Source organism: Bufo gargarizans, chromosome 3 (assembly GCF_014858855.1).
Source record: "Bufo gargarizans isolate SCDJY-AF-19 chromosome 3, ASM1485885v1, whole genome shotgun sequence".
Classification (NCBI taxonomy): domain Eukaryota; kingdom Metazoa; phylum Chordata; class Amphibia; order Anura; family Bufonidae; genus Bufo; species Bufo gargarizans.
Genome location: NC_058082.1, coordinates 471957652 through 471970605, shown reverse-complemented (window position 1 = coordinate 471970605; position 12954 = coordinate 471957652). Strand labels below are relative to the sequence as shown.

The window sequence follows — 12954 nt, the reverse complement described above, 5'->3', positions numbered from 1 at the left end:
ATGATAAACACGAATACTTCAGCGCGGCCTGTTTCCTATTAACATATTCTGCGTTGCTCTGATCTCCTGCAATGTAAAATTACACAAGCCCTGGCCTAGATAATACGAGATTTGTCTCTGAGCTGAGTTAATTTGATGCAGGAGGTATGTTGGTAATAAAATATATATCATAAAATCTTGTAAAAAAAAAAAAAAAAGTCATACTATGAGGTCTTTTCTTTTAGAATATGCAATGTCTAGTTCATGTCCGCCAGTGGTTTGGCTGGAAGCTGCTAATATTTTTTTACCTATCATATTATAGCAATTAGATTTTACTATTACTAAAGCGATTAATCCATGAATAGAACTGTAGATATACCTTTAGATAATGAAACATGGTTCCCTACACCATACAGTGTGCCCTTTATAGGATCCGTTTTGATATTATACATTACATCCTGTTAAGGATGAGCAAATCGATTCTACCAGTTCGGAATTCGTCACAAATTTCCCAAAAAGTTCAGATTGAGAGAGAGAGAGATATGCGTTGTCTGAGGGGTATTGTTTCTCATTACGGTGAATTACTAGTATGAGTAGTACGTCTGTGGAGTATTGTAAGCCAGGCAATGGCCCTCTGGGTTTGTGGAAATTTAGCTTCCCTAAGCCTATCTGATGCCAGCAGATGTAATTGCTAATTTTCATATATTTTTCCCAGAAACCCAGAGGAACGTTGACTGGCTTACGATATTCCTCGTGCATACTCGGCACCCTCCATAAGAAGAAATAGTACCCCAATCAAGGTCTCTCAGACAGCCAAGCAAAGTTTTGGAATGGCCAAGGCAAAATCCTGACCTTAATCCAATACAAATGTTATGGAAGGACCTGAAGTGAAGAGTTCTTGGGAGAAAACCCACCAACAGAGTTAAAACTGTTTTGTATGGAGGAATGGGCTAAAATTCCTCCAAACTGATGTGCAGGACTGATCAACAATTACCGGAAATGTATAGTTGAAGTTGCACCACATACTGAAAGCAAAGGTTCACATACTTTTGCTACTGAAACACATGTGATGTTGGGTTATTTTCCTCAATAAATAAATGACCAAGTCTAATATTTTTGACTCATTTGTTTTATTTGGTTATCTTTATCTACTTTTAGGAATTGTGTGAAAATCGGATATAGTTCTAGGTAACATTTTTGTAGAAATATGTAAAATTCTGAAGGGTTCACAAATGTTCAAGCACCAAAGTAGTTGTATTGCTATGTGGAATACTAATAGGGTGGCTGAAGCTCAGCATCTATCAAGCCCCCCCTTCCCGCTACAGTGTTGTTCTTTAACCTGGAAAAATAATGTATTCAGTCTGCAAATCGCGTAAAAAATTCAATTTCGAGTCCAATTGGGCTGATTCACTCACGTAATTCGATTGGGTTCAAAAAAGTTCTACACGAATTGAAAAGTGCTCTATCTCTCTCCTCTCCAAATTGAATCACACAAAATTCAACTTAGAATCTACATTTTTTGAAAAATGTCATCTGAATTTCTAAATTTGAATCTTTACTGATATCTATTGTTTAATTTTTTTTAGTTGTTTTCAAGAAAATAGATATTGTCCTTCTGGTTTCCAGTGGAACAGTACCAAGTGTGAGTGTGTGCTAGAAAAGGATACACCACTTATCAGAAGAAGGGAAGGTACTGTTCTCAGCGGCTGATACATGTATGTGACATGTATGTTTCTACACGTGTTGCAATCTTTTGACAACATATTGATGACTATGATGGATTACTTCATTGTGTTACATTATTTTCTAATTATTCATTATTTAAAGATGTGACCTCAGAAAGACAACCCCCCCCCCCCCCCCTGTCCTTTTAGGGTAGAGGAGTTGGACATAAACATGTAGCCAAGCTAAAATTGACTCTGATAAGACGTCACAGCATTAGGACTCATTCACAGGAACCTGTGCCGGCCAGGCCCATATTGCAGCCCGCAATCCGAAAGGTGCGATGTGTAACGGAGGCACGGAACCCCGCGGAAGCTCTATGGAGTGTTTCCGTAGGGTTTCGTTCCACTAAATAATAGAACATGTTATTTTGCTGTGTGCATGGATCACGGACCCACTCAAGCTGAATGGGTCTGGATCTGTCTGCATGAATGGGGCTGTGCACTGGGAACTGCAAATTGGGGTCCCCAATGACAGAACGGCCGGCACACGTTCATATGCATGAGCTCTTCCCGTGTTTATCTCATGATATCACAGCATGCATAGGTATGCCCTTTTTTCTGGCGTTTTTCCCTATCCATACAAAAACACAAAACATGAGTTGTGAATTTAAAAAAAATGTGTGAAGGAAGGCAAAAGGATAAACAATGAAAACATGATACTCTAGACACTGGCAGCAGCAAATTTGTCATTATGTTTCCCAACAATATTGCTGTCTAGAAAAAAATATAAACATTTACTAAACCAGACATGTCAGGAGAAGTGACAGATCCTCTTTAATTATTTTACTGCCTAATCTTTAGTCACACGTGTTCTCCTACTGTGAGTTTCAATGTTAATATGTCCTATAGATAGAGATCAATTCACCTGTACCAGCGTAAGACAGAACATATTCTCAAAAGTGAGATATATTAGCTGCTTAAAGGCTATGTACACCTTCAGAGACAATTTTTAATTTTATGATTGCATTTTACTCATTTTGGGCTAAAAAATCTTTTTTCAATTGGTCTTTATTAAAAATATTGAGCTGTTCAGTCACAAAGGGTTCATTGTTTTGTCTAGCTGTGTGAATCATACTTTTTACTTTGTGCCAGTCATCTTATAACCCTTATCTCTAATTTACTAAGAGATCATAAAACACTTAAGTCACATTCTTATCAGGAATATAAGAACTGAGCTATAATGAGTGTTTATAATTAGAGATGAGCGAATGGAAGCTGACAAAGTGGAATTTCATGAAAAATTCGATTTGCACCGAAGCCGAATTTCCTTGCGCTTCGTTTTAACGAATCACATTTTTTCCTAAAATGGCTGCTGCACATGTGAGGACATTGAGAAAAGAACTCTGGGAAGGCGGGATCACCCATCATGCCATGCATGCAGCCAATCAGCAGCCAGCCAGCCCTGTGATGTCACAGCCCTATAAATAGCCTCAGCCATCTTAGATTCTGCCATTTACCAGTGTACTTAGTGTAGGGAGAGACGTCTGCAGGCGCTAGGGACAGTGATAGAAAAAACATCATTGTACTAAAAAAAAAAGATTTACAAGTTCAGGCAAAGATTATTCAAGATGTAGGGAAGGGATAGGGAGGAAGCATTCCACAGCATTTATGCTGAAAAGAGTTTTGTAGGGGAGGTGACAGCCTGGGTAATAGGAACATTCCTATTACACCTTGCTGCACTGACTGGGGATGCAAATTGCCATTATAGAGCTCTGTAATTCCAGCAAACCATTCTGATTAGGGTGCAAGTGCTGATTGATACAGCCATTAACAGGGTTTATTACAAGTAAATATTTCTACGTCTTATTTGTCCTTGTGTTGTTCTAAAGCATTTTTGGCTTGTATTAGTGGGAAAAAGGGCTTATTAGCTGTTGTGTGGTGAAGTGAGAAAATTACAGCCCTTTTTGTCGTGTATTAGTGGCAAAAGTAAAATATATTTGCCGCTCAGCGGTGCAGTTATCTGTGGTAAAGCCTTTTGTGACGTGTATTAGCGGAAAAAAAAAATATATATTTGCCGCTCAGCGGTGCAGTTATATGTTGAAAAGCCTTTAGTGTAGTGGAAAAGTGGAAAAAAAATTAGGGCCTAATTGCTGTTCAGCGGTACAGTTATATATTCTAAAGCCCTTTTTGCGGTATGGACCAAATTACATAGTCGTGAAATTGTTTCTGTGAAACAGGCTTTTTGGGGGAGAATTGATGGGTTATTGTAGACTTTGTTCTGTATAAACTGATGTTATATGTTGAAAAGCCTTTAGTGTAGTGTAGCCTTTAGTGTGACTCCGTTTGCCCAGGCAAACCAGGTGCAGAACAGCGTGAGAGTGATAAGAAGGGTCGCACATGGCTTACATACACTACATGCCTCCAACATAATTCTTGGATCTCTACATGAAAATAATGTATTTGCTGTAAATCGCGAGAGTGGCATAGTTGAAGACATTGACTTCACAAGAAATATAGAGAAGCGGAGTTCAGCCACCTCTATTTGCTTCCCGCTGTTTACTGCTCCTGAATTAAAATTGGGGCAACCAGCTTCAGCTTCCTCTGATGTGTATGCCTACGGAGTCCTTTTGTTATGGCTTTGGACAGGGAGCAAGAATGTTATGCACAATTCTGATGGAACTCCTGATCTTAAGAAACTGGACTTGGACTCCAAAGCAGAGGCTCTCCTGTTATGTCTTGTATGCTGTGGAGATCTAATGCAGACGGAGCAGATAAAAACACATGAATATTTTCAACTTACTGAAGCTGCTTGATTTACCCCTTAAGGACCAGCGCCGTACATGTACGGAGGACTGATCGGGCGGGTGCAGGAGCTGCGCCCGCCCGATCAGCGCAGGGGTCCTGCAGTGACTGATAACATGAATATTTCCAACTTACTGAAGCTGCTTGATTTAATTGTGAATAGATGGTAAAGGCAAATTCTGCTGGTGTGTAGTGATGAGCGTCTTCATTATGTTTGCTGCTGGACCCACAACAACATAATTTGGTCAATTAAAAGTGTATAACGAAAACCGGCACTCTACATCTGGTAGTAACACTTAAAGAGCAATGTAGACAGATTGGATGGTAAAAATATGCATTTATTGGTTGTCCATATCAATAGTATAGGGGAGGGTTAGGGAATATTAAAAGGGTAATGATAATAATAAAGGTAAAAATAAAAATTGCAAAATGCAGAGGTGGGAGTGCAAAAATTGAGCAATGTGGTGGTCGTATGGTGGTGGTTACCACCTTCAATAGTTCATTGGCACTCTGGTGGATAAATGGCTCTTGTCAGCAATTTGCAGTAGAAAGTTTGTATAAAATATATAAAATATTGTTGAGGCAGAAATAAATGCAATATTGGAAAAAGGATGAAAAAGAAAAAAAGATGGGGGTAATATACCAGTCGGGTGCTGCACCTGGTGTGGCGTCCCACACACTGAGAAGTGCTGCACCCTGACTGTAGTTTACCTTCTTTGTAAGGTGCGAGTGTCCCGGCTGCTGGAGCGTCCTTACTGCGCTCTGTGATGGCTGTTCCGGACTCACAGTATTATTTCGCTACCACAGCAGACTCCCTATGCATGTTACTGCAAGGCACAGTGTTCTATACCACTATAAAGGCTCTCTGCAGCCAGGAAATATCAGTTTTTAACGTAATTCACCGCAAATTTTTTCGGATCGAACCAAATTTTCCCCAAAAAATATGGCGAACCGGCGAATCGAATTTTTGAAAAATTCGCTCATCTCTATTTATAATGTCAGAGAGCAGAGATAAAGAGCTAGTCAGCAACCTGTCTGACGGAGCAGAGAGAAAATTCGGATCCCTCTATTAAGGCATCTCAGCTCTGTACAGGGCTCCATTATTTTAATAAAGATCAATTAAAAAAATTATTTTTTAGCTCAAAATAAGTACAATGCAATAATACGGGGAAAAAAATGCCCCCAAAGGTGTACATAGCCTTAAATGAGGTTTTCCTACTTTTTTATACTGATAACCAATCCTCAGGATAGGTTATCAGTATCTGATCGGTGGGGGTCTGACAACCAGGAACTCTGCTGATCAGCTGTTTGATGATGCTGCGGTGCTGCCTTCTCATAGCTTACCAAGCACAGTGCTGTACATTGTATAGCAACTGTGCTTGGTATCGCAGCTCAGCCCATTCATGTGAATGGTACTGAGCTGTACCTAGGCCACGTGACCAATGAACATGATGTCACTGCCCTACGGTAAGCTGTGAGAAGTCGATGGCGCTCACAAGTCCTTCTCAAACAGCTGATCAGCGGAGGTCCTCGTCAGGCAGAGAGTTCCTTGGTCTCACTGCTCTTACCGTAAAGAATCCTCTTCTATGTTTCTGTAGAAACCTTCTTTTCTTTAGATGCAGACAATGCCCCCTTGTCACAGTCCTGGGATAAATAGATGATGAGAGAGATCTCTGTACTGACCCCTGATATATTTATACATAGTTATTAGATCTCCCCTTAGTCGTCTTTTTTCTAAACTGAATAACCGTAATTTTGATAATCTTTCAGGGTGCTGTAGTCCACCCATTCTAGTTATTACTTTAGTAGCTCTCCCTCTCCAGCTCTGCTATGTCTGCCTTGTTCACAGGAGCCCAGAACTGTACACCTGTCTTGTCTGTGATGTGACTGCATTTTTATCTTCAGCTATTGCATAAAGATATTAATGTATTACATTGTTCTTGGCTCAGAGTTGGCCTTATGCGGCGCACACATGGAGTTTGAAGACAATTGTGAATGTGTGTGCAAGCTGAAATGTCCCGGAAACCTCGTGCTGAATAAAGAGAACTGTACCTGTAGTGAATGCAGTGAAAGTCTGGATAGCTGCTGTGAAAAGAGGAAAATATTTCACCCAGAAACCTGCAGGTGAGGATTTCTAATAATGAACATGGTGCTTAAAAAGGTTTTACCAGAGAAAATATTTAAAAAAATATTTTTATTGGAATGAGCTAAAAATACCCAACCATCATTAGTCACTTTACCCATCCCCCATTACTGTTGTGTTGCTGCTCCAGTTCCTGCTCTTCTCCACTTCCCGGCAACAGGCTCAACACTCCAGAAACGGCTTTGACCTCCGACTCAGCCAATCACTGCCTGCAGCAATGACCTGCCTCGTCCTGTGATTGGCTGAGAGGACAGTCCAAACCATTACCCTCGTGTCCAGCCGGAGACCAGGGATCGGAAAGGAGTGAGGACAAGCACAGCAGCAAAACAACAGCGCCTGAGGATCGGCAAGGTAAGTAATGATGGTTGGTTCACCAGAAAAACTATGTATTCTACTGATAATACAGATAGGCTACAAATATTGCATAAATACCTGAATTCCCCTTTAAGCTTTTGTGACTACTACAGTGTGTATGGTTTGGAAGTACCTGGTATAGTCATTAGGGACCACTTATTTCTGAGGTGCCTTAAAAGGATTATATAATATTAGAAAAACATCTTCCAGAATCAGGGTCACTCCTATCCATGGGCCGTATATGATATTGTGGCTCAGCTCCCGTCACTTGAATGGTGCTCAACCGTTTTGAAAAGTGTGAGGAGAAAGTTGCCAGGAGTTATAAAATACACCGCAATTTTATTAAAATTATTGGTAGAATTGTGTGCAGTCATAAAAAATATAAACGTGTTTAACTTGCCTAGTGAGTTGTGCCAAATGGATTCACTAGTAAATTTAGGTTGCTCACTGCAACAGCTCATATTCAAGGGCTTGCTTGTCATAAATAGGGGACTAGGAAATATTAGGGTCTTATGAAATAAGCAACCCTGCAGACTAACTTAAAGGGGTTGTCTAATCTCAGACAATGGGGGCATATCGCTAGGATATGTCCTCATTGTCTTATAGGTGCGGGTCCCACCACTGGGACCCGCACCCATATCGGGAACGGAGCCCCGCAAAGTCCGGCCACCACCAAGCATAACACCAAGAATAACAGAATTGTTATCTCATTGGAGTCACAAGTAGTTACTAAAACAGACATTTCAAGGAGAGGTGACAACATCTCTTTAATTACTATGAAAACTTTCAGAGCCCCTGAATTCTTTAAGGGTGCCTGTACATGTTGTGGACCTCTTCCAGATCATTTGCCATGAAACCATGGCAGGGTGCAGATATTGTGTTTAATTAGTTGAAGCTACACAGGATTTTCATGATAACACTGCACATGACACCAGAAGGGAAAATATTATTGAGATCATAATCTCTCAGTAGTGCAGCCTCAGGTTTTTGGTCTGAAACTTTAATAGATCCTATATTAGCAAACACATGCTATTTTAAAGCAGTTCTCATGTGTTTCAGTTTCTGGTAGGGGTTCGGTACATACAGTAGATGATTTATCCTGTGGTGACCACTACCATTCTTATATGATTACCTTTTGTCCCACAGCTGTAAAGACGATTGCCCATTCCAAGCCAAAGTGTGCCCAGGTGGTAGAAGAGCCTGTGCTAAACAGTGCCCCTGCCTCAGAAGAGGACTTAACCTCAGAGACAATCCATAAGTAGAAGGCATCACAGTTCAAGATCTCAGAGGACAATTCAGAGCATTACTACGGGGAGAACATTCATATATCTATATCTACTGTTATTAAGGTGGACAATGATGTCTGAGGATAAATAATTGCAGTACAGACAACGGTCCAATGGATTTCTGCTGTGATGGATGTAAATGAACCACCAAAACCAGCTCTTTGAAGCCACCTACACTCAGGCAATCCTTGCTGATCAGTGTGATCACTTCATCCAAACCTGAGACTTATTAAAAGCAATGGTGGACTGACTATCTGGACTGAACTTATAGTTGGTCAGTGACAGGCGAGGATTGGCCATAGACCCTACAGAAAAATTTCTTGGTAAGTCGATGCCTAGGAGGGCCAACAGTCCTCCTGAATTCAACTGTATTGACGTCCTCAGGACAGCTATATCGTTGAAAACTGTGGCACAGGTGGCAGTATTTTGTGCTGCACTGTGGTATTTGGTTCAGCTGAGGAGGTATATTGCTCTGCCCTATGGTTTTGCTGGCCCTCCTGCTTCTGTTGCCCCTGCCTTATTATGTTGCCTCCTTTCGGTATGGACCCGCCTGCAACATGGGGCCTCTTTTAATTTTTTTTCCTGGGCCACTTTTAGTTCCCAGTCCTACAACTCTTGACCTTAAGGCAGAATCAACCACTGTCTGGGAAGCTTAAACTATATGTTTGCTGGAAGCAAGATATCTCAAGATATGTGGATAAGAACAATGTGGATGGAAGTCATCACCAGTCAAACCTTAACCCTAAGTTCACACCTGAGCGTTTTACAGCGCATTCAAACGCGCTGTAAAACGCTCAACACGTGAAAACCAATGCTTTCCTATGGCCCTGGTTCACACTTGAGCGTTTTACAGCGCGTTTGAACGCGCTGTAAAACGCCCGACGCATAAACAAGTTCAGGAGCTTTTTTTGGGGCGTTTGACGCGCGTTTGGGCCATAGACTCATTGGACAACACTGCTGTCAATCACCAAAACGCGCGTAAAACGCGCGTTTACTATTACAAAAAACGTGCATAAAAACGCGCGACAAAAACGTGCGTAAAACGCGCGTTTGAGAAACGCTTAGGTGTGAAAGCAGGGTAAATGAGAGGGAGGATACCTCATTTGCTTAAACTAGTTTTCCAGGAGTACAACACTGAGTCATGACTTATTTTCAGGATAGTTCATCAGTATCAGATCGATGGGGGTCCAACTTCCAGCACCCTGACGATCAGCAGTCTGAAGACAGTTCAGTCCCATTCAGGTGGTTGGGCCTGAGATGCAATATCAAGCACTGCGCCTATACAATGTACGGCACTGTGCTTGGTAAACTGTGAAGAGGCTGCAAAACTCCCCAGAGAGCCATGGCCTCTTCAAACAGCTGATTTGAGAGGGTGCTGGGAGTCGGACTCCCACCAATCTGATATTGAGCTATCCTGAAGATAGGTCATCAATATTGTATTCCCCCAAAAAAAACTACTGAATAATAAAAAAAAAATGGATCCTTCTCCACATCCTGTCATCGAAAATCCGATTACAAATTTATATTTTTTTGGGATAAATATTCAATGGGCTATGAAAAGGTTAGGAAAAACAAAAATATCAAAACTTTAAAATGTAAAAAGATTTATAAAATGAGTCTTATCTGTCACATAGTGATTGCATTTGCCTTTAGCAGACACAAGGGGGCGCACTGCATACTACAGAACTCATTGGGCCAGATTTATCACGACTCTGACAGCTGACTCCACTTTCACATATGGCTAAAGTCAGTTTTAGCCAAGTCAGATTTATGATCGCCCCTTTAAGACTGTAATAAATGTGGTTTGACGGTAGCAGTTTATCCGTCAGTAAGCAGCTTTACAAAAGTCGCACGTTTTTATGAAAAAGTCGCATGTTCTATTAAAAAGTCTCATAAGATAAGCATGGTCCTCACTGGAGTGAAGTTGCGACTTTTTTGAGACTTTTTTGCGACTTTTTTAAAAAGTCCCAATAGTAAATCTGTCTAGAGATTCATTTACATACGAAAACACGCCCACTTTCAGAAAACTGGCGAGCATAGTGCAGAGCAGAAAAGTCGCAAATTTGTGCGCAGTTTTAGCCTTTGGGACTTTTTTGCGACTTTTCCACTCCACAAAAGTGACTTTGCCTAATGATATATCTGGCCCATTGTGTTCAACACTAGTTGTACAAATTTCTATGAAGAGAGCCCCCACCCCCCTTAGTGGTGGCTGCAAGTAGCCAGATATCATAAAAGTCTGTAGTCAATAGGTGTCCCCCCCCAAAAAAAAAAAAAAAATGGATACTACACGGATGTCGTCCGTATTTTGCGGACCATAAAATACATACAGTCGTGTGAGTCCTCAAAAAAAACAAAAAACGGATGGAACACGGACAGCATCCACACTGTGCATATGGTTGTGTGAATGCACTCTACATCAGTAAGTTTGGTGATGGTGTCTATAGACTTCACATATACTTTTAAAGGGCCAAATAACTCCCTTAGGCTTCCTGAACACGACCGTATGGCTTTTTCAGTGTTTTGCGGTCCGTTTTTCACGGATTCGTTGTTCCGTTTTTGGTTTCTGTTCCGTTGTTTTTCCGTATGGCATATACAGTATACAGTAATTACATAGATAAAATTGGGCTGGGCATAACATTTAAATAGATGGTTCCACAAAAAACGGAACGGAAACGGAAGACATACGGATGCATTTCTGTATGTGTTCCGTTTTTTTGCGGACCCATTGACTTGAATGGAGCCACAGAATGTGATTTGCGGGCAATAATAGGCCATGTTCTATCTTTAAACGGAACGGAAAAACGGAAACGGATTGCATACGGAGTACATTCCATTTTTTTTTGCGGAACCATTGAAATGAATGGTTCCGTATACGGAACGCAAAAAACGGCCAGTAAACGGGGAAAAAAACGGTCGTGTGCAGGAGGTCTTAGGGCTCTTACCCACGACCGTATGGCTTTTTAAGTGTTTTGCGGTCCGTTTTTTACGGATCCGTTGTTCCATTTTTTGTTTCCGTTGTGTTTCCGTTTCCTTTCCGTTTTTCCGTATGCCATATACATTATACAGTAATTACATAGAAAAAATTGGGCTGGGAATAACATTTTCAATAGATGGTTCAGCAAAAGCGGAACGGATGCAGAAGACATACGGATGCATTTCCGTATGTGTTCTGTTTTTTTTTGCGGACCCATTGACTTGAATGGAGCCAAGCACCGTGATTTGTGGACAAGAATAGGACATGTTCTATCTTTTCACGGTACGGAAATACTGAAACGGAATGCACACGGAGACACTTCAGGTTTTTTTGCTGAACCATTGAATCGAATGGTTCAGTATATGTACCGCATACTGAACTACAAAAACGGCCAGTATACTGAACGCAAAATACTGTTGTGTGCATGAGCCCTTAGGGTGAGTTCGCATCACCGTTATGGATTCCGTTATTACATGGTTAAAACGGAAAATAACTGAATCCATAAGACGGAAGTCCAAACAAAAAAGCCTTTAAGAGGCATTCCGTTTTGATCCGTCATAATAGAAGTCTATGGGAATCATTACTGGTTTCCGTTATGCAAGATGGAAAACAAAGTCCTATTGACAAAAAATTTTGCCGTTCTGCATAACGGAAACCAGACAAATCTGTTAGGATTGCCCATAGACTTCTATTATGACGGAAAGCAAAACGGAGTGCCTTTTAAAGGCTTCCATTTTGACTTCTGTCTTATGGATTCTGTTATTTTCCGTTATACAATAACGGAATCCATAACGGTGATGTGAACTCACCCTTAGGGCTCATGCACATGAACGTATTTTCTTTCCGCTTCCGTTCCATTTTTTTGCGGACCGTATGCGGAACCATTCACTTCAATGGGTCCGCAAAAACAACAGAAGGTACTCCGTGCCCATTCCGTTTCCGTATTTCTGTTCCCCAAAAAAGTAGTGCATGTCCTACTATTGTCCGCAAATCACGGTCCAAGGCCCTATTCAAGTCAATGGGTCCGCAAAAAATATGGAACATACACGGAACACATCCGTATTTTGCGGATCCATACTGTAGAAAGGCTATGCCCAGCCCATATTGCTCATGTCTTTGGTGATTAATAAGTTACTGTTTCCATTTCCGATCCACAAAAAAACGGATCAAATACGGATACCATACGGATATGTTTTGTGCAATAACGGAACGGAAGAGGACGTAAATCAGGGACAAGAAAAAACTCAGATACGGAACAATGGATCCGTGAAAAACTGACTGTAAAACAACAACGGTCGTGTGCATGAGCCCTTAGTTTATTATAAAAAAAGTGAGCTTGGGCCCCACATTTTGCAATTGGGCCATAGAATTTCTTTGTTCTGTTTGCCTACCAGGACATGGATAGCGGTTTTCTTCATGAACCAGCTGCATCTTTAACTATAGTTGTATAAGGGCAGATATAAATGGACTGGTATATGAAGTTGGGAGACCCCTTCGCAGTGCGGCAGAAGGAGGCTGCGAGTTGTGAGATGGGACAGACTATAAGGGCATACTATATTTGTAAAGAACCTGTGGTTGTGGTTTATCAGTGGGATAGACCCAGCTAATGGTTGGGATTATTTTTGTATTTTTGTGTTTTGTATGACTATTTTATAGCTTTACCTTATTAATCTGGTTCGGCTGCAGATGCTTCAAACCGTTTAGACTGTCTGACTACAACATCACTTTGTGTGACCTGAATGTGCTGAAATT

General features: G+C 41.1%; 1 protein-coding gene across 1 annotated transcript in view; it reads left to right on the top strand.

Annotated features, from left to right (window-relative positions):
• Window positions 1-9086, top strand: part of VEGFD (vascular endothelial growth factor D) — a 102958-nt gene extending 93872 nt beyond the window's left edge. Inside the window, exons 5-7 of the mRNA XM_044286755.1 lie at window positions 1566-1669; window positions 6395-6569; window positions 8089-9086. Of these exons, the coding sequence (XP_044142690.1) occupies window positions 1566-1669; window positions 6395-6569; window positions 8089-8200 (391 nt within the window). The 3' untranslated portion in view covers window positions 8201-9086. The remainder of the gene's footprint in view (window positions 1-1565; window positions 1670-6394; window positions 6570-8088) is intronic.
• Window positions 9087-12954: the final 3868 nt, after the last annotated feature.